The sequence below is a fragment of the Rutidosis leptorrhynchoides genome, chromosome 6 (assembly GCF_046630445.1).
Source record: "Rutidosis leptorrhynchoides isolate AG116_Rl617_1_P2 chromosome 6, CSIRO_AGI_Rlap_v1, whole genome shotgun sequence".
NCBI classification, from domain to species: domain Eukaryota; kingdom Viridiplantae; phylum Streptophyta; class Magnoliopsida; order Asterales; family Asteraceae; genus Rutidosis; species Rutidosis leptorrhynchoides.
This window is the reverse complement of record NC_092338.1, coordinates 19,268,801-19,291,917: the sequence shown is the minus strand read 5'-3', so window position 1 is coordinate 19,291,917 and position 23,117 is coordinate 19,268,801. Positions and strand designations below refer to the sequence as shown.

Below are 23,117 nucleotides of genomic sequence, written 5' to 3'. Positions count from 1 at the left end.
ATAAAACTACACTAGTAACAAATATGTTGACATAAAGAAACCAATCTTGTAGTGTAGTTTTTATTTCAAAGGAGAAAATATATTAGATCAAATATAGGTTACATTACCAAAAGATAGGCAAAATCCTATCTTTTAACAAACAACATACAATCCTCTAAGAATACACCCTAACATCTGTTAAAATACAATGCAAATTTAGAATAATATGGAATTAGTTAATGTATATGGGTAAAATATCTAGATATTAATATGTATATGAAAAATATCTAGATATTAAAATGTAAGGAAAAATCTAGATATTTATGTGTGTAAGAAATATCTAGATATTTATATGTATAAAAATATCTAGATATTTATATATATCCATGGAAATATCTAGTTTCTAGAAACTTCCATGGAGTAGTATAAATATAGGTGGGTGTTTCATTTGTGTAAGGTGTGAAAGTTGTGAGAGTGAAATAAGAAGTGAGTTGTGAAGAAGAGAAGAAGAGTGTGAGTTAGCGAAAGTAGAGAAGAGAAAACTTGTAAGTAATATTGTAATTGTAATTTAATATAAGTGTTTTTGTTAAGTTTCCCGATCAAGCCTTAGTTTGTGTTTAAGTTCTTAGTGCACTTTTGCTGTTCTTATTATATGGTCGGCTCTGCCGCCTAAGTAATACATGGTCGGTTATACCGCCTAAAGATATATGGTCGACACTGTCGCCTAAGTACATTGTGCACTAAGGATTTATAAAATTAAAGGCTAATCAACGTCAAAGTGTTGGTGTAGTGAGTCTAGTATAGTCTAGGTCCTCTATAATGGGTGTGTTGGGCTCGTCGAAGCTTCCAACAATTGGTATCAGAGCGGGTCGTTCGGGACCATTTCTAGTGGAGGAAATCGGTAAACGTTGGACGTTTACATCGGCTTGTTTTCACCAAGGCTCTAAGGAAGATTCTGTCGGAGCACAGTTAGGAACTGTGAAAGCTCATCGGTCAGGGACCAAGCTTATTGGACGTTGGACGTCATGATGGCAGATCTTGCAAGTACGAGCAGTGGAATCAAGAGTCTCAATAACCACAACTATGGTTATTGGCGGACTTGCATAGAATCCTACCTACAAGGACAGGATTTATGGGAAATAGTTGCTGGCAGTGACATAACGCCTCCACCGAAAGAAAATGCTGAAGCCTTGAGAAAATGGAACATCAAGGCCGGGAAGGCTTTATTTATATTGAAGACTACAATCGAGGAGGATCTATTGGAGCACATCCGTGACGAGAAAACACCAAAGGCAGCTTGGAAAACTTTTGAAAAATTATTTTCAAAGAAGAATGAAGCACGCCTCCAGCTCTTGGAAAATGAGCTCGCGGGTATCTCACAAGGAAGTCTGTCTATTTCTCAGTACTTCACCAAGGTGAAATCAATTTGTCGTGAGATATCTCAACTTGCTCCTGAAGAGAAAGTGAGTGATGCAAGGATGAAGAGAATTATCATCCACGGCTTAAGATCCGAGTATAATGGATTTATAGCCGCTGTGAGAGGATGGCCTACTCAACCATCATTAATAGAGCTGGAGAATCTATTGGCAAATCAAGAGGCATTAGCCAAGCAGATGAATGAAGTAACCGTAAAAGACGGAGAAGATGCACCCTTCACCAATAAAAAGAAAGCAACATCTCGAAGACAAGAGGCGATGAAAGAAAGTAAGACATATGGGTGGAAGGGTCACCCAAAATCAAAAGGCAACGCTTCAGGGGGAGCTCAACAAGGAAGAATAGATCATCGCCAACAATACGGGGAAAATGATAAGAGAAAGAATGGTGAATGCTTCAATTGTGGCAAGAAGGGTCATTTTGCTCGAGAATGTAGATTCTCCAGAAGGCGAACTTTCGAAGAAAATGTGGCCGCCGCAAGAGATGAGAAGAAAGATGTCACATTCGAAGCAACCATTAATGAGGAAACATGGGATGCAGAAGCAGGACTCTCCGTTGAAGATGACATGGATGATCAAGCTCTTGCAGCAACCTTAAAGTCAAAAATAAACTACAAATATGATTGGATCATTGATTCTGGGTGCTCAAATCATATGACCAATGATGAGACGAAGCTGCAAGAAATGGAGGATTACAAAGGAAAGAGAGTCGTGTTGACAGCCGAAAATTCAAGGTTGTCTATTTCTCACATTGGAAAGACAATAATTCCAAATGAAGGCGACTCTCATAAGCTCCAACTCGAGAAGGTGTATCTTGTCCCTGGCCTAAAGAAGAATTTACTGTCAGTACCACAATTGACAGCAGAAGGGAATTATGTGCTCTTTGGACCAGAAGATGTGTCTGTATTCAAGAGAGTGAAGGTGGTTGGCAATCCAATTATGCAAGGAAAAAGAATAGAGTCGGTCTATGTACTATCTGCTGAAACAGCATATGTGGATAAGACTCGAAAGAATGAGACGGCTGATATGTGGCATGAACGTCTTGGGCATGTGGGATACAATAAGTTAAAGGAGATGATGGTGAAACGCATAGTAAATGGGCTTCCTCAAATTGATATCCGAACAGATACAATATGTGCTGGATGTCAATTTGGCAAAGCTCACCAATTGCCATTCAAGGAGTCAGCGCATCAGTCCAAGACACCACTAGAGCTAATACACTCAGATGTCTTCGGCCCAGTGAAACAAACATCACTTGGAGGTATGAAATATATGGTGACATTCATTGATGACTTCTCAAGATATGTGTGGGTTTACTTCATGAAGGAGAAGTCGGAGACTTTTCTGAAGTTTAAAGAGTTCAAGAACAAGGTAGAAAGTGAGCTCAATACTAAGATTCGATGCTTACCCACAGATAATGGAGGAGAATATTTATCAACCGAGTTCAATATCTATCTTGAGAAGCACAAGATCAAAAGGCAATTAACTTGCCCTAATACTCCACAACAGAATGGAGTGGCAGAACGTAAGAATCGTCATCTTGCTGAAACCTGTCGAAGTATGCTTCATGGTAAGAATGTACCAGGAAGATTTTGGGCCGAATGTATGAGGACGGCTTCATACGTGATTAACAGACTCCCACAAACAAAGTTGGGATATATTTCACCATATGAAAGATTATGGAAGATCAAGCCAACCGTCAACCATCTCAAGGTTTTTGGATGTGTATGCTACGTCTTCGTACCAGATCATCTACGAAGCAAATTTGATAAGAAGGCAATTCGATGCATTTTTGTTGGTTATGATGAATCAAGAAAAGGATGGAGATGTTGTGATCCAAATACTGGAAAGTGTCATACTTCAAGAAATGTGGTATTTGATGAAGCTTCTTCATGGTGGTCACCTCAAAAGATAGAGCTTCTAGAATCTCATGGATTAGAAGAAGTTCCAAAAGAGAAAGAAGAACATAAAGAGCACATAACGGATCCAATTAAAGAAGGAGATGGATCGTACTCTAAGGAAACGAGTCCATGGAAAACTGGGGTACATCAATCTACATCCGAAGAGGTTCGTCCAAGCCAAATGGATGCCGAGGAGTATGTACAAGAATTACGGAGATCAACAAGGCCGAGGCAACCTAATCCGAGGTATGCCAATGCTGCTCATGTGGATGAATCAATACCTATTGAGCCTTTCACTTATGAAGAAGCAGCACAAAGTCAAGAATGGCAGAAAGCGATGGAAGAAGAAATTAATGCACTAAAAGAAAACCAGACATGGAGTTTAGTTTCAAAGCCAAAAGATGTAAAACCAATATCTTGTAAATGGGTTTACAAGGTGAAGACTCGATCAGATGGCTCCATTGAAAGGTATAAAGCTCGACTTGTTGCTAGAGGTTTTTCTCAACAATATGGGCTGGATTATGAAGAAACGTTTAGTCCAGTGGCGAAGATCACAACAATTCGAGCTCTACTAGCTTTAGCCGCCAGCAAATCTTGGAAGCTGTGGCAGATGGATGTCAAGAACGCTTTCTTACATGGAGAACTTGACAAAAACATCTATATGGAGCAACCAAGAGGCTTTGAGAACAAGATCCATCCTGAGCATGTCTGCAAATTAAAGAAGGCACTATATGGCTTGAAGCAGGCTCCAAGAGCTTGGTATGGGAAAATTGGTGAGTTCTTGGTACAAAGTGGTTTTACAGTTGCTCCTTCAGATTCTAGTTTATTTGTGAAACAAAATCATGGAAAACTAGCCATAGTGCTAGTATATGTGGATGACTTAATTATCACGGGAGATCACTATGAGGATATCCAAAGAACAAGAGAGAATCTGTCTATCAGATTTCATATGAAGAAGCTTGGAGAACTCAAACATTTTCTTGGACTCGAAATAGAGCAGAAAAGAGAAGGATTATTTCTGGGACAACAGAAATATGCGCGAGATCTTTTACAAAAGTACGGAATGCTTAATTGCAAACCTATCTCAACTCCGATGGATCCGAATACAAAACTACGAGCAGATGAAGGAAAAAGTCTTCAAGATGTTACCATGTATCGAAAGATGGTCGGAAGTCTTATTTATCTCACACTAAGCCGGCCAGACATATCTTATGCAGTTGGAGTGGTTAGTCGATACATGAGCAATCCGAAGAAGCCTCACCTTGATGTTGTACGACGCATCTTAAGGTATGTTAAAGGCACTATTAACTTTGGTATTTTATACAAGAAAACAAAAGAATGTCACGTGACTGGATATTGTGACGCCGATTACGCTGGAGACTATGATACACGACGGTCAACAACTGGATACATGTTTAGTCTTGGATCGGGAGTAATATCATGGTGCAGCAAGAGACAACCAACTGTATCCTTATCAAGCGCCGAAGCAGAATATCGATCGGCAGCATCAGCAACACAAGAAATTACTTGGTTGAAGCAGCTAATGGAAGATCTTCATCAATCAACAGATTATCAAGTAAAGCTTTTCTGCGATAACTTATCAGCTATACGTCTAGCAGAAAATCCAGTCTTTCATGCGAGAACAAAACATATAGAAGTGCACTATCACTATGTTCGCGAGAAGGTCCTTGAAGGGGAGATCAAGATGATGCCAACAAAGACAGATGAACAGGTTGCAGATATATTCACCAAGAGCCTAAGTAAACCGAAGTTTACAAAATTCAGAGAAGCACCTGGAATGGTCTGCAAGACATCGTTGGAAGAAAATTTGCATTGAGGGGGAGTGTTAAAATACAATGCAAATTTAGAATAATATGGAATTAGTTAATGTATATGGGTAAAATATCTAGATATTAATATGTATATGAAAAATATCTAGATATTAAAATGTAAGGAAAAATTTAGATATTTATGTATGTAAGAAATATCTAGATATTTATATGTATAAAAATATCTAGATATTTATATATATCCATGGAAATATCTAGTTTCTAGAAACTTCCATGGAGTAGTATAAATATAGGTGGGTGTTTCATTTGTGTAAGGTGTGAAAGTTGTGAGAGTGAAATAAGAAGTGATTTGTGAAGAAGAGAAGAAGAGTGTGAGTTAGCGAAAGTAGAGAAGAGAAAACTTGTAAGTAATATTGTAATTGTAATTTAATATAAGTGTTTTTGTTAAGTTTCCCGATCAAGCCTTAGTTTGTGTTTAAGTTCTTAGTGCACTTTTGCTGTTCTTATTATATGGTCGGCTCTGCCGCCTAAGTAATACATGGTCGGTTATACCGCCTAAAGATATATGGTCGACAATGTCGCCTAAGTACATTGTGCACTAAGGATTTATAAAATTAAAGGCTAATCAACGTCAAAGTGTTGGTGTAGTGAGTCTAGTATAGTCTAGGTCCTCTATAGTGGGTGTGTTGGGCTCGTCGAAGCTTCCAACAACATCATCTAAAATTCAACAACCAAATCTGCTAAACAACACCAATGCTATTACACCTTAATCCATTTCCAGCGAACTGCCATTCCATTTTATTCCACATCTCTTGGCCACTTCCATAACATTCCTTGATTCTCTGACTTTTAAACTCCACATTTTGACTCGAATAAAATTCTTCACAGCATCACTCACCTCAAGCATTGATCTTTCAATTCCTATGAATTGTATTCCACTAGTCGCTACAGCGCTACTTCCCTTTTCTTGCTACAATCTTGTACTTCCGTGTTGCTTGTAGCTACAAAGAAGAGAAAACAAAACCAGCCCATTAACATAATGAAAATCCAGAAGAAATCAATACAAAAAGAGACCTAAAATAAATAATATAATAATAATTTCAAACCATATATAGATCAGCATGGCTTTTACAGAACCCAGCAACAATAGCCCCTCTGTTCCTCCCTTCCTTATACTCGATGCACATGAAAACAGACATAAAGTACATTGGGTGTGCCCAAACACGATCTTTAGTAGTAGGCTTCAATGCACCTTCTTTATTAATGATACATAAAGTACTTTTTAATGCTAAAGTTTTGTCCTTTTTAGTAATTTGTCATTGTGAACACCACCAATCACCTTCGGAAACACCTTTTGTTAATGTGTCACCATAACAAGTGGTGTGCAAAATCAAATTACAACCATCACAAAACACAACTGGATCTAATGGATCCCCATCTTAGCTTTGACATAATACACACCAAATCCCATTTTCATATTCTTGAGCTTGATCTTGATTTTGAGCGATTATAGTATATACAGGCTGATAACAAATGGAGAATGACATGTTCTATTCACAAATATTACCAAATTCAGCAAACAATTATAGTATATATGCATATATTCTCTTACAAAAAGCGCCGAATTAGATAGATTCATGAGACTACACGCATATGACAGCACCGAATAAGTTAAATTCAGGAGACTGCACACATTCTTGCATTAACATGAGCAGGAAATAACAAACTTGTTCCATACCATTGCAGCCTCAATGGTATCCTAAGGCGTTGGGGGCTTGGGGTTTAGGTCATAGGTTCGACCTCGTTCTGCCCATCCTATTAATCAATGTGCCTGAAAGATGGAGCTCTAGATTGACCACAGAGGGAGTTTCTCCCAAATCCATTCTCGGGATGGTTTAAGGATCGAGTTCCTGCTATGTGATTCGGGTTTCCTCCCGAAAGGGGGTGCATGCGTGACAAATGAGAGTATTCGATGCCGACTACTTGCCTTTCATAAAAATAAAAAAAAACCTGTTGCATATGCCTGCACGGGCACTTCACATTTCTTTGTATAAGGCCTCAACTAAGGATCCTAGGAAACAAGAAAATTTAGAGACACTATATATGTATAACTGAAGAACCAAATGACAATCAATTGTGGTAGTGCGAATTTGCTGGCATTCAAAGAGTATATGGTCGCCCACTTGGAAAGTTTATAAACACTATCTTTCACTTACTAATTAGGTCGTTGCATTAATACATGAAATGAAAAGGTTCATTAAAGCCCCGTAATCAACAATATTACCAATAAGATGGATATTAACACAAAAGAATCCCACAGTCAGTGGCGGAACTTGAAGTTTATGAGTAGGAGGGCGGGAAAAAAAAACATAAAAATAAAAGTATACTGTATGCAAATGCAATTATGCAACACTAGAATTTTAATCAACAAGGCAACATTAGATACAGACAAAGAGACAAAAAGATTCAAATACGGAGTAAAAGTTTATATGTTTACATGCAATATTATATTTTTAAACATGAATACATTTTAGTGAGAGTTAATACCTTGAATCCTTGATTTATTTTGGGGCTTTCTAACACTTTACAAAATGACAACGACAATACTTGGTTTATTTTGCAATTCACTTTTTTACTTTGGTCTTTTGCAGTAGGGAAAAACATACAAAAGGAAATTTTTGAAGAGAAAAACAACAATGACGGTTGAGTTTTAAGAAAGGAAAAAATAAAGTAGCAAATTAGGAGGGCTAATAAAGCATTCGTATTTTTTTTTACCCCTTTAATATAAGAAAAGTACACTTATAAACCAAAAGTTTAGGGTGGCGGTTGCCCTCCTTTGTCTCAACAAAGGTCCGCCCTTGCGCACAGTTTTGTAACCAAAACAGCTAAAACCCATAAACAAAACTGAATGCACGCATAGACCATCATAGACCATCATATACTCTACGCAACAAAGTAGTTGGCGTCAATTTCCGACAACAAACATCAACATTATACAATGCATACAAGAGTCATAAGTATCACAGTCAAGTTGCGAAAATAGAACTAGTGATATTATCAATATTAATTTCTAGGTATAATCATCATTGTGATCAGGTAATAACAAATTGAAGGAATTTGTAATGATCCTGAAAACACAATATTTTATCTCAAAAGCCAAATTTATAAGAGTGATTACAATCCACGGCTTTCTTGATCTCGGTTGTACACGGCTTTCGATACCACAAATGAGAAAGAATTTTTTCTATGAATTACACATGTCTGCAGCCACCTGCAAGTGCTCTTCTGGTTGTTTTTCGTGCCTAAAACATGCACATCTTTTATGTTCATGTGATCCGGACCAACTTTCAGTTTATCTCCGCTATACTTAAAAAAAAAAAAAAAAAAGCTCTTGTGATATCTCACGAATGCTCATAAGTCATATCAACGCTTAAAAATCCCTGCAAGTCACGAGAGCCCGGGTCACTTGAATATCTCACCAATTTCTGAAAGATCAAACAAGAACCTTGGCAATGACGCAATGTGGCGAAGTTCATTCACCAAATCACCAAACGAGTCGTTTCTTGAAATACCATCATGTTGAGTATGATTCTTGGGACTCAAAGTTAACATTCATTAAACAATCCAGTGCCTCGATTATGGCACATAAAGGGGACAACACAGATTGGAGGTTCTGGAAGTACTTCTTCGTTTTGCTGATTCATACAATTAGAACATAATTAGCATAACACCTTGAGGGACGACGATCCAGGAGAGTATAATTAATTTCAAGTATACATATATAAGATAAATATTCTTTATTTAAAAAACTTATATATAACTCAATAAGCTCACATTTTGAACCGGCAATAGTGTTATGTCAGCATATACTTCTTCTGTCTCTGGGTCAGCCTGAAATATACAGATTCAATAGTCAATCATATAGTTGGTATAATAATAAGTATGAAATATAAAATCTCAAAGTACTTAGCTTATTTAACTTTGATACATACAAATAACTACAGAAATTTTTGTTCATTAAAGCACTCAAAGGTAGCTTGAAACATGCACTTGCCTTCTTACCCTTGAGGAAGGCATGTTCCCCTTCATGGGAAACATTGACAAGAGGACCGACACAGGCACTCCACAATTTTTTGTATAAGGCGTCAGCTAAGGATCCTAAGAAACAAAAACAAATTAATAGTCAAAATACATTTACAGTTGAAGAACAAAAAAACGACCAATCGTGGTAGCGCGTATTTGCTGGTATTCAAAGAGTTATTAAATGTAAGCCCACTTGGAAAGTTTATAGCAATTATCTTTCACTTACGAATTAAGACTTTGCATTTATACACACAACAAAAAGATGTATTAAATCCCCATAATCGACAACCTTGTGTTGTAGTTCATGTGATACTGGCTGGCCTGCCTCTCTTAGCGAGAGGTTAAGATTTCGACTCCCGTGGGTGCATCATTGCACACAAGATTGCCCCTTTACCCTTGAATTCCACCCAAGGGTGCCTTTCGCACATCGCGTTGCGGGAGCAGTGGGGAGGGGGTTTTACCACCCATGCCCTCGGATTGGGCCGGGTTTCCTCCTGGGCAGCAGTTGGGGGCGGGTTATGCAACTGTGGAAGATGAACGCGTGGGTGGTAAAGTAGTTTGCGTAAACTTCCAACAACATACATCAACACTAACGCATATAAAGGCTTGCAGAAGTATCATATGCACGAAGCCAATTTGCAAAAATTCAACTAGATACTACAAATTTATTATAGGTATAATAATCAGTTTAATCATATACCTGATCGAGGCCCTCCGGGGTCGTGATTCGCAGGTACATGCGCCATCAAAACAAGCAGCACAGTCATGTATCAAATATCTGCAATAAACACGTATCAATGAGCTTGATATTCATTCATCCTCATTCAGACTACGGTTAAAATCAGCTTTAACTAAAAACCTAAATTCACTCACTACAGATATTGAATTGAATATTATACAAAAGGAACGTAAATCAATAATACGGATATTCAAGTCAACGAAATTTCAACAGTTGAAAATAAGTAAGAATTTATCGATCATAAACTAAATACTTTAAGATCATAATAGATGTAACGAGGTAAGCGTATATACACACACTAATAACTTACATTGAATGCAGGCAGCTATCAATTGAAGCAGAAGTAAGTAGAAATTAACGAAAAACCACGACAATCGAGGTTGTTTAGATCAATTACAATCAGAAGCTGATGAAAATAAGGGATCAAAAAACGAAGTGAGTATTAATTTGTGTAGTGAAATGAATGATTGAAAACTAGGGTTTTGAATAATGAAAATAGTAAAGGTGACGAAACAGGGAAAAGACTAGAGATGAAAATGGATGAGGGCTGGTTTGAAGTCTTTGATCAGTTGCAGAAGCTATTTATAACACCAATTAATTTAATTATTTAATGAATGAATAAATAAATAAATTCATGAACCTAAATATTCATAAATAAATAAATTAATAAATTAATGAATTAATAATTGATGTTTGGCTCGTTAATAGCTTGCCAATCAAAGTCACAGATCGTATATATGAGAAGAAACAAATGTATGGTTAAAAGTTTAGATGTAATTTCCATCTATCATTAACAAACAACATACAATCCTCTAACAATACACCCTAACATCATCTAACATTCAACAACCAAATCTGCTAAACAACACCAATGCTATCACACCTTAATCCATTTTTCCCAGCGAACTGCCATTCCGTTTTATTCCACGTCTCTTGGCCACTTCCATAACATTCCTTGATTCTCTGACTTTTAAACAAAACCAACCCATTAACACAATGAAATCCAGAAGAAATCAATACAAAAAGAGACCTATATTAAATAAAATAATAATAACTTCAACCATATATAGATCAGCATGGCTTTTACAGAACCCAGCAACAATAGCCCCTTTGTTTCTCCCTCCCTTATACAGTTATACTCAATGAAAATGAAAACAAACAATATTTATGTTCAGAACAATTAACAACACACTCATTTGTTTCCTACTTTCCTTACTAACATAACACTTTTTACCCGATCCTTTTTTAGGAACTTTTGGGTAATCAATCCCTTCTCCCCAAAACACTTCAGGAAAGAACATTGTGTGTGCCCAAACACGATCTTTAATAGTAGGGCTTCAATGCACCATCTTTATTAATGAGACATAAAGTACTCTATAATGCTAAAGTTTTATCCTTCTTAGTAATTTGGCTTTGTGAACAAAACCAATCACCAAACACCTTTTAGTACTCTATATTTATGGAATTTTACAATTACAGTATATATGCATAAATTCTCTTACAAAAAGCGCCGAATTAGATAGATTCAGGAGACTGCACGCATATGACAGCACCAAATAAGTTATATTCAGGAGACTGCACACATTCTTGCATTAACATGAGCAGGAAATAACAAACCTGTTCCGTGTGCCCGCACGGGCACTCCACAATTTTTTGTATAAGGCGTCAGCTAAGGATCCTAGGAAACAGGATAATTTAGAGACAATATACAAGTATAACTGAAGAACGAAATGTCGAAACAATTGTGGCAGTGCGAATTTGCTGGCATTCAAGGAGTTATTAAATGGTCGTCCACTTGGAAAGTTTATAACCATTATCTTTCACTTACGAATTAGGACTTGGCATTAATTCATGAAATGAAAAAGTGTATGAAAGCCTCGTAATCGACAATATTACCAAAAGATGGATATTACCACAAAAGAATCGCACAATTTTGTAGCTAAAACAATTAAAAACCCATTGAGTGCCATGAATATCGAAAACGAGTAATTCTCGAGAAGGTGGATTCAGGGACGCATCAATCCTGAACACGAAAATCGTAGTTAGTACTTAGTACCTATATAGTATAGTAGTAGATGAAAACCATAAGTAGACAACAATATCCCACAAAAGAGCTAAAGCTTAATTTACCAACGGAGGCAAGCAATCCAATGCCTCAAATGTGTGGCACATAAGGAGAACAACACAGATCGGAAGTTCTGGATCTGGGATTGGTACCACTTCATTTTGCTGATTCATACAATTAGCAACATAATTAGCATAAGACATTGAGGGATGATCGAGGAGAGTATAAATTTAAGTATACATATATAAGATAATAAATATTTTTATCTAAATAACATATATATAACTCGTTAAGCTCACATTTTGAACCGGCAAAAGTGTTATGTCAGCATATACTTCTTCGGTCGCTAGGTCAGCCTGAAATATCCAGATTCAGTAGTCCACAATTCTTTGTATAAGGCGCCAGCCAAGTATCCTAGGAAACAAGAAAATTTAAAGTAAATTTACATGTATAGTTGAAGAACAGAATGACGTATCAATTGTGTTAGTGCGAATTTGCTGACATTCAAAGAGTTATTAAATGTAAGCACACTTGGAAAGTTAATAGCAATTATTTTTCACTTACGAATTAAGACTTTGCATTTATACACACAACAAAGAGATGTATTAAATCCCCATAATCGACAACATTACCAAAAAGATGGATACTAAGACAAAGTAGTTCGCGTAAACTTCCAATAACAAACATCAAAACTAACGCATACAAATGCTCGCACGAATCATAAGAATCATGGTTTCAAGTTGCTATGGGTTTAGCTTGTGCTTTGGATTTACCAAATTGTAACATTATAATAGAATATAGTTGATCACAAGACAAAGTTTTAAGCTTTTGTTATATCACTTTCGGAAACGCGACAACTATTATTATTGCATTAGTGGTTGTACATTTTAGATTGCAAATATTACATTTAGCAATTGGGGAAGCCAGAAGATATGGCCGTTGTTCCAAAGTATGAGTCATTTAGAATAGAAATATAAGGGTGCTCTTTTGTTTTAATGTTGGTTGTTTGACAGGTCAGATGAGCTTTGCTTCATGTAATTGTGTTTTTGTGAAGAACAGTAAAGATGATGAATAATATGATGAATCTGAATGTGAAACTGTTATTAATCCACGGCTTTCTTGATCCGGTTTGTGCATTTGGAGGTTTACACCATGAGTTTGAGTGTGTCTGTGTGTGAATTACAAAAGGCTTAGGTGACTAGTGAGATACTGTGATGAGCTTGGTATTTATAGTATGCATACACAAGGTCTTACAAGATCCCCATCACACTAACATCTCTACTATTAGGTCATTTTAAGACATAACATTGTTCTAATTTTTTTTATCTCTCTACCTTATGATATTTCAAGGGAGTGTCGAAATGGAGCGAAAAAGAACCAGACAACTTCATGCCGGTTTTCAGTTTCAAAAAATGGTAGAGGATTTCGATACCATGTCTGCAGCCACCTGCAAGTGCTCTTCGGGTTGTTTCTCGTGCCCGAACAAGCATATATATGTACTTGTATCAGTGTATTATCACAATGTATTATCTTGTTATCAGATGATGATTTTGAAAGGCTCCACCATTTACGCGAGAAAATTGCTGCAGGGGCTCAAGTCTATGATGAGCACGACAATGAAGACAAAGTAGATCACGATATTGTAGACATTGAAGACCAACACAGGCACTCCACAATTTTTTGTATAAGGCGTCAGCTAAGGATCCTAGGAAACATGAAAAATTCAAGTCAATATACATTTATATTTACAGTTGAAATAAAAGAAGAATCAATTTTGGTAGTGCGTTCTTGCTGGCATTCAAAGAGTTATGAAATGTAAGCCCACTTGGAAAGTTTATAACAATTATCAGACTTTGTATTAATACATATAACAAAAAGATGTATTAAAGCCCCATAATCGACAATATTACCAAAAAAGATGGATACTAAGACAAAGGAATTGCACATACAGATCTGTCACATACTCAACAGAACAAGTAGTTCGCCTCAACTTCCAACAACAGACATCAACACTATGGTATATAAATGCTTGCATAAGAGTCATAGGCATTAAGCCAATTAGCGAAAATTAAAACTAATGATACAATGTATTTATAGGTATAATAATAATAATAATCAGTTTGATCAGATAGACAGATACCTGATTGAGGCCCTCCGGGATCTTGATTCGCAGGTACATGCGCCATCGAAATAAGCAGCACGGTCATGTATCAAATATCTGCAATAACCACATAATCAATGAGAGCTAGATATTCATTCAACCTCATTCAGACTACGGTTAAAAGCAGCTTCAACTACTAAAAACCTAAATTCACTCACTACAGATATTGAATATTAGTATACAAAAGGAACGTAAATCAATTATACGGATATTCAATTCAATGAAATTTTAACAGTTCAAAATAAGTATGAATTTATCGATCATAAATTAAATATTTTAAGATCATAATAGATCTAACGAGGTAAGCGTATATACACACACTAATAACTTACATTGAATGTAGGCAGCTATCAATTGGAGCAGAAATAAGTAGAAATTAACATAAAAGCACGACAATCGAGGTTGTTTAGATCAATTAGTATCAGAAGCTGATGAAAATAAGGGATCAAAAAACGAATTGAGTATTAATTTTGTGTACTGGAATGAAAGATTGATAACTAGGGTTTTGAACAATGAAAAAAAAAAAAGAGGGTAAAGGTTAAAAAACGGGACGATTGGAAAAGACGATGGATGATCGGAGTATTATCAATCGATAGTGTTTCGCTGATTGGAGTACTTGATCAGTGGACAGAAGCTATTTATAATACGGAGTATCAATTAATTTAATTAATTAATAATTTAATAAATAAATAAATTTATGAACCTAAATATTCATGAATAAATAAATTAATTAACGAATCATTAATGTTTAGGTGGTTAATAGGTGGATATGATAACAAATCAATGTATGCGTAGTGTGTAAATCTTCTTATTTTTCTCCGAGATCTCGTTTTTGGAAGGTCGTCGAGACGAGATGTCCATCTCCCGAGATTTCTCGGTCAACTGGTCAAACTTGGTTAAAGTCACGATTTCTCGAATTTTCTCATAAAATGTTGTAATTTTTCGGATTTACTCGCTCATTTCTTGAACCTTCATGTAGAATCTCGTTACAATGTATATAATTATACATATATTTATTTATTTGTTTATATTTATAATATAAAAATTAAAAAGTCAACGTAAGTCAACGTCCGAGATATCTCCGAGATTTTTCCGAAATGCCAAGATTTCCAAAATAATGTTTAAACGAGATTTATCCAAGATGCGAAATCTCTAACCTTGACTAAGCGTAGTGAGAACCTATTAATTGGTTTTAAGTATAAACAATAAAATATGGATGGTCGGAGTAAATAGTTTGGACACATTTACCTTTATGTTGAAAAGTAGGATTTAAGATATTTATTTGGTGTTATATGACAAAAAATGTGGTGTACTTCCCCACTCTCAATCCTATTAATCTATTTATCTGAAAAATGGAGTTTCAAATTGATTTCAGCGGTTTTTTCTTCCGGATTCATTCAGGATTCAAATCCGACATGCCTGCCCTTCGGGATGATTTAAGGATCGGGTTCCGGCAATGCGATTCGAGTTTCCTCTCGAAAGTGCGTATATGCGTGGCAAATGAGAGTATTCGATACCGACCGTTGCCTTTAAAAAAAATATTAAAACAATATGATAATGTTAAGAGCAAATTAAATTGATATTGCATTGTTTACAAAAGCATATCGATACTTGTAATCATTTTAAAATTATACCGATTATCCATGACATACTTTGTACGGATATGTTCCCTACCTTTAAAGTCTAACATGGGGAAAACATACAAGGGTAGAAAATAATTTTACCGTTTTGTTCATCATTCAGTTCAAAGCGCCAACAGGATGTTTTATTCTTTTTAAAGCATCATCTTCAATTAACGATGTGTTAGAAAATGGGTATGAATTGACTGTCCGGATTGATTCTTGAATTGTGTGTTCACTTTCTCTATAAAGTATTTCGACTCAACGATTGCCTCGGTTTCACGAAATCTTTACAGGGATAAGACAAGAACGCAATTAGTGTTTTTGGCAACGAAATCACTAATCAAATTATCGGAGAGAATGTGTGTTTTCTGTTCGTTAGAATGAATGCTGAATGAACAATAAACGTTCATAAAACTCTTATAGAAAACAGTTAGTAAATGAAAGGGTCTATCCCTTCATTTTGGCGGGAAAATCTGTTATACCGAAAAGGTATAACATTCACTGAAACTATTGGAATGCACCTTTTCTAAGTAACGAATAGTGCAATTTCGATTGAGCGGGACCCCAGCCAGGGGCGCTGCCCCTTGGACCCCGCAAGGGGCGCAGCCCCTTGACTCCCGCAATTACGCGTCAGTTAATAGCCAACTCTTACGGACGTGTACTCAACACTCTCCGAACATGTTGTTAAGTAAAACTAGCTAACTCTTGCATTCAAGAAAATCGCAACTAACTAAAATGCATGTTGGATTGCACTAAAATCACCAACACGATGCTCATTGATTCAATTAAGGATGAAAATCGAAAACTAAATTTGAATTCATGTAAGTCAAACCAAAATAGTTTTATATATATATATATATATATATATATATATATATATATATATATATATAAACAGATATAACTATAAAAGGTTGATTTTCAATTTAATTTTCATATGGAATTTGATTTTGGATTTATTTAATGCATACAAATTTTAATATGGAGTACTTTAATATACTATTAATTGAATTTGGTTTTTAATCTATAGTATTGTTTGGTAGACATAAAAAGTAGAGCTTATGAAAATACAAGCTCTAGAAAAATAAGTTACTAATAAGCTTCAGCTTCAACTCTAGTTCATAAGCACCCGCTTCAGCTTCCGCTAATTTCATCCAAACACACCCTATACGAATTTATAGAATTTAGAAAGAAAAATAAAATGTAAACTAATAAATGGAATCAAATGAAAATTAAGGTGCCCACATGTTTTGCACAAAGTACGACTTAATACTACTATTAACAAAATTGAAGGCAAGATCCATAGACGTATCTGAAGGATGATTGGTCTAGTTTCTCAAGAGATAAGAATGATCGATAATATAATTTCGTGTAAAGTACAAGAATCACCGGCATAATTTACTCTATAAATAATATAGAAAATAAATAAATAAATTTTTGGCAAAAAATAGGAATTTAAATTAGAAATATCAAAAAGATTTAAAGTTACAAATGATACCTGACTAGACCTTGTAGTCTATTGTATACATTAATTGATCTAGTTCCTATTACAAAACCACAATTGTTAACCAAAAACACAAACAATCAAATGAAAACAACCATTGCAAATAAGCCGAACAAATACATTGTAGATACACTAAAACTCGAAACACCCCAAACGAGAACCCCGAAAATTTACCATATTCAATAACTGATTTTCTTTGGTAACGAAGATCCAAAACCAACTACTAACTCACCGCAAACCTCAACCAAATTAACATATAGTGTTGATATCAGTGGCGTAGCTTTATAAGGGAAGGAGGGGGCCCTCGCCCCTCCAAAAGTTTCAATAAGTAATGGGAATTTGTAGCCCTTTTAGTTACGGACGTCTGGGCTTTTGAATCAACTTAATCGGAGTCCGTATGAAGAAGATATGACGAAAATTGTGAAGGCTTGCAGATTATGTTTTCATCAACAATTTACTTCATACTTTCATATCTCATGGGCATTTTTAACTTGAAATCAATCTAAAACTAAAGTTTAAGAAGTTAACTTAAATGATGTACAATTAAAATCGATATTGTCATCTAAAATGTGTATAAAATTTGCAATTTTGTCATAAAAAATATGCATTTTTTCTTGCTAAAAAACATATCACACCTTCGATAAAAATTTGGCCCTCACAACCGTTAGGTTCAAGCTCCGCCACTAGTTGATATATTGATATATTGAGCTAACAATTCAATTTATAAAAAGTCCACATAGTATTTTATACACGCCAATTTAATACGAGTACTATAGTACTCAAATAAAAAACACAATTTAGCAAATGTCTTTATCATAATGTAACCCTTATTTTTTGGGTAGTGATATCTACACAACCAATTTTTACAAATACACAACCAAACATGCTTTACAGTGTTGTACTGTACAACACTGTAAAGCATGTTTGGTTGTGTATTTGTAAAAATTGGTTGTGTAGATATCATCACCCTTATTTTTTATGTTATTTTTGTTTACATGCATAAAATTAAGATATAGTAAAAAAGTAAAAAAAAATTACAAAGTACATCATTATTTTTATATATTTATAGATTATGGATGAATGGACGTAAACTATTAATTTCAGACAACTTAAAAAGCAGTATTAGATTATTAATTGGACGGGGAACATAGGAACATCAAGGTCGATATATATTATAGTAAACGGAAAGCAAGAAAACTAAAGAACTTTTAATCAACTATGAAATCTGAAATATGAAGAAATTGTTATCAAAACAAAACCTACATTACTCTTAGAAAAACAATAAACTACAACTCATTACTCTAAAAAAACTACTGTAATAAATACAGCTCTGTTAACAATCAAAAATACTAATAAGAAAACTACTACTATAACAAATATGTTGACATAAAGAAACCAATCTTGTATTGTAGTATTCCACTAGTTGCTACTCCTCTTTTCTTGCTACAATCTTGTACTTCCCTGTTGCTTGTTGCTGCAAACAATACAAAACAAAACCACCCATTATCACACGTATTAAAATCGACAACAAATTAATACAAAATACAAAAAGATAACTAAAATAAATAAAATAATACCTTCAACCACAGATCAGTATGGCTTTTACAAAACCCAGCAACAATAGCCCCTTTGTTTTTCCCCTCCTTATACTCAATGCACAAATCTTGATTCAACCCACAAGTCACATGAAAACTTAAACTACATTTATGTTCTGAACAATCAATAACACACCCATTTGTTTCCTTACAAACATAACACTTTTTACCCCATCTTTTTTTAGGAACCTGTGAATAATCAATCCCTTCTCTACCTTCTGGGTCACAAAAAAACACTTCAGGTATGAACAATGCACACACTATGTGTGCCCAAACACCATCTTTTGTTGTAGGCTTCAGTGCACCACCTTTAATGGGGCATAAAGTACAAGATAATGATAAAGTTTTGTCCTTTTTAGTAATTTGACATTGTGAACAAAACCAATCACCTTCAGGAACACCTTTTGTTAATGGGTCACCATAACAAGTTGTGTGCACCATTAAATTACAACCATCACAAAATACAATTGGGTCTAATGGATCCCCATCTGAGCTTTGACATACAGCACACAAAATCCCATCTTCATCCTCATTACCTTGAGCTTGAAATTGATCTTGATCTTTAGTTTGAACCTGTTCTTGTTCAATCTCCGACTTGGGGTCGTAATCGACATTTAAGTCAAATGGTGTAAAGGGTTTGTCAGGAAGGTGATTTGGATTGAAGGCGCATATTCTTTTTTTGGCGGGTAAGCAGTAAGTGGCAGAACCGTAATAAAGATCCGATGTAATCGATGGTGGGTCTCGTGATTCCTTTCGTTTTTTTACGGGTAAGCATGAAGGGATTGAAAAGTTTGGATCTTGATGCAAAAGATTGAATCGTTTGTTAGGGGGTAAGTTATGAAGTTTGTTTTCCATTTTCGTAAGGTTTGTTGCAGAGAGTGGTGGTGAATTGGGGGAGATAAGTAAATCAGTTGTGATTTTGAGGGGCCTTTTTTAAATCAATGTGGATTGAAATTTGAAAGAAGCAACCCCGGGAAGAGAAAATAGAAAAAATGATTTTGGGGGAATTTTGAAACTGGCGGGATTGGAAATACGGAATCTATTTTAATTTTAAATTTGATTTTGATTATTTGAAAGTTTTAGTTAAAAGTCAAAAGTTTTAAAACTCCACTAATTTTCACCTGAAAATACAGTTTTTTCCCAATTATTTTGTTTTCTTTTTAATCACACTACTCCTTTACTTCGTAAAAAAATGTTTTGGATCCGATTATTTCGCAAGTAGATCTCAGATCTTAATGATACTTTTAAACATTGTTGTTACGGAGTATTATATAAATATAATAATAATACATACATTGTCATTACTAAATCTATATATATAAAGGCAGGATCAATGGGGAAATAACCAATCGGAGAAAGCGGGGGGAAGCAAAAAAAATAAAAAAATCGTTTTTTTTGAAAAAAAATTTCCCGGCATCAAGATCACACGAAAATATGAACATTTAGAAATGACACTTCGTGATGAATGTTATTATTTAGGCGGGAAAACGATCGACAAAAATAACATTCAAGATAATATTGTTCGTGAACAATGTTAACGTTTTTTTTTCTTCATGTTTTGTGAAGTATAATTTAGCCCAATTTAGAGTTTGGGGTTTAGGGTTTGGTGTTTTGGGTTTATTCCATAAATCCAAAACACCAAACCCTAAACCCTAAACTCTAAACCGTTCGTGTTAAAAACTCAATCTAAATCCTAAATCTAAACCCTAAATCTAAACCCTAAATCTCTAAACCCCAATATCTAAACCCTATAAACCCTAATATCTAAACCCTAAGAGCTAAAACCTCAACATACGCTCGAAAAACACGATAACTGTTATATATTACATCTTCGAGCGTTTGGGGTTTAGGGTTTAGGGTTTAGGGTTTCGTTCTTGTCTTATCCCTGTATTTCGTGAAGTCAAGGCAATCGTTGAGCCGAAATACTTTATAGAGAAAGTGAATACACAATTCAAAAATCAATCCGGACATTCAAACCATACCTAATCTCTAACATCTATTACAATTACTCAATGCAACAATACAACCTTGAACAAACTAAAACAAACCAAAGCGGAACCAATACAACATCACACACTCGATGTACACCGATTGAAACACACTGTGACGATCGCTCCAAATCCATATGGACAATACGTCATTCATTGATTTCATTGCGAGGTATTTGACCTCTATATGATACGTTTTGTAAGCATTGCATTCTTTTGAAAAGGCACACCATAAATGAATATTTAAATCAAAGGTTTTCGACATCTGATGATTTCTACATATAGACAATCACCGTAAATAATAGTTTACAATAGTACTTCCGTTGACAATACAGTCAAAATAAGATACATGGTGATAATTTGGTGAATGCAACGTTTCCTTGAAAAGTATGTCATGTAAGACTCCATGCACATAGCTTGTCTAACATATAAGCAACAGCGGAAGACTTCTAGGAAACCTGAGAATAAACATGCTAACAAATGTCAACATAAAGGTTGGTGAGTTCATAGTTTTAATGTTTCGCATAATCTGTGTATAAAGGTGGATCACAAGATTTCAGTTGTTTCATCCAGAAACGTTTATCAAAATATTCTACAAGATTGAGCACCCTGGTAACTAAACTTAACGTATATATAATTTGTACCCTTTGTATAATCATCTTAATAGTACACGCAAACCAACGCGTACGCTTCTCAAATAGCATACGTCCGTTAAAAGGCTAGCGCTCTAGCTCGGACGGGGATATCAAGCCCTATGGATCCATATACTACTACTCGCGCCCACCAGTTCTTATAACTGGCAGTTAACAGTTACCAAAGCTAAGGGATTTTTGGTTCAAACTCAGTGTAGAATTTAGTATGTACTTGTATCCATTGCGTTTAAAATAAAGTACAAGTATTCTCAGCCCAAAAATATATATTGCAAAAGCAATTAAAAAGGGAGCAAATGAAACTCACCTTAGCAGCACATAAAGTTGTTCACCAAAACGTGACCGAAACTCGGAATATCAAATAACCGTAGATCTCAACCTAGAGAACATATGTTGGTCAATAAATGTCTATCAAGCTAGGTCAGATCATAGTGTATAACAATCCTAATGCTCGAGATCGACATACAAAAGTTATCCAAAGTCGTTTCAAAAAGTCAATTTTGACAATAGTTCAACAAAACGAGACATACCTTATATAAGGATTCATTTACTCGGTTGGTAATATTCAAAAATCCAATTTATCAATCGCGTAAACAAGTTGTTTAAATCTTAATTGTAGATTCAAAAGCAATTTCAATTAACGTTAATCATAATTCAGTTGATCATATATTTTAATCCGTTCATCGAAATTATTCGATATCTAAATGAAAAGTTATTGATTTTTCGCCAGCTTTCCAAAAACATGTATATCATATACCTTTTACCAGTAATATATGTATTTACTTCGTGATTCATCATAACTATTTAACGACAAAATTTAGCATACAAGCATGCATAAATATATATACTCGAGCACTAGACATGGATACACAATTAATGTATAAAAGATAAAATATGAGTGTTTACGTACCAATATTGAGATTCAATATTGTAGGAAAGTACGTAGACGCAACAGAGATGATAAGCACTAGATTTGATTCACAAATATACCCTCGAACATTACCCATAACCTCCTTGACAATAACCCATAATTTCCTTAGCTCTATCCCGCTCAAAAACCCATTTTGAAGGTGACACGCTCATAACCTCGTCGTAGTATTTTAGGTATATATACTACTAATAATAATAATATAATAAGATTAATAATAATAATAATAATAATATTAATCTTAATAATAATAATAATAATAATAATAATAATAATAATATAAAAATAATAATAATACAGAGGAATGAATCGAGCTTTTATAGTATGTGGCCTGCTACAGTGCCTCATGCGATCGCATGAGTTTTCAGTGTTTTTGCCATGCGATCGCATGGGCGCCTTATCCTGTTTTTGTTTGCTAGTTCGTCGACATCAAATAGTGTTTACCGTAGCAAATAGTGTTTTACTGTAGCAAATAGTGTTTTACGGTAGGAAAGTCATTTTACTGTAGCAAATAGTGTTTTACGGTAGGCAAGTCGTTTTTACTTGTACATATATATATATATATATATATATATATATATATATATATATATATATATATATATATATATACATACATATAATTGTTCATGAATCGTCGAGAGCAGTCAAATGTAATTTAATACATGAAACGGAAACA

The 23,117-nt window shown here is 34.9% G+C and overlaps 1 protein-coding gene across 1 annotated transcript; it reads right to left on the bottom strand.

The window, feature by feature from the left end:
- Window positions 1-18,703: 18,703 nt before the first annotated feature.
- Window positions 18,704-19,727, bottom strand: LOC139853442 (uncharacterized). The gene is made up of 2 exons (XM_071842836.1): window positions 18,855-19,727; window positions 18,704-18,751 (listed from the first exon to the last, which is right to left on the bottom strand). Exons 1-2 carry the CDS (start codon window positions 19,725-19,727, stop codon window positions 18,704-18,706), a joined length of 921 nt encoding a protein of 306 aa, XP_071698937.1.
- Between the last annotated feature and the right edge of the window lie 3,390 nt (window positions 19,728-23,117).

Bases quoted from the DNA above. Each gene is read 5' to 3' on its own strand.
- LOC139853442 (XM_071842836.1), bottom strand. From the start codon at position 19,727: ATGGAAAACAAACTTCATAACTTACCCCCTAACAAACGATTCAATCTT. The intron at 18,752-18,854 runs GTATTATTTTAT...TATTGTTTGCAG, and splicing joins ATACTGATCTGTGGTTGAAG to CAACAAGCAACAGGGAAGTA.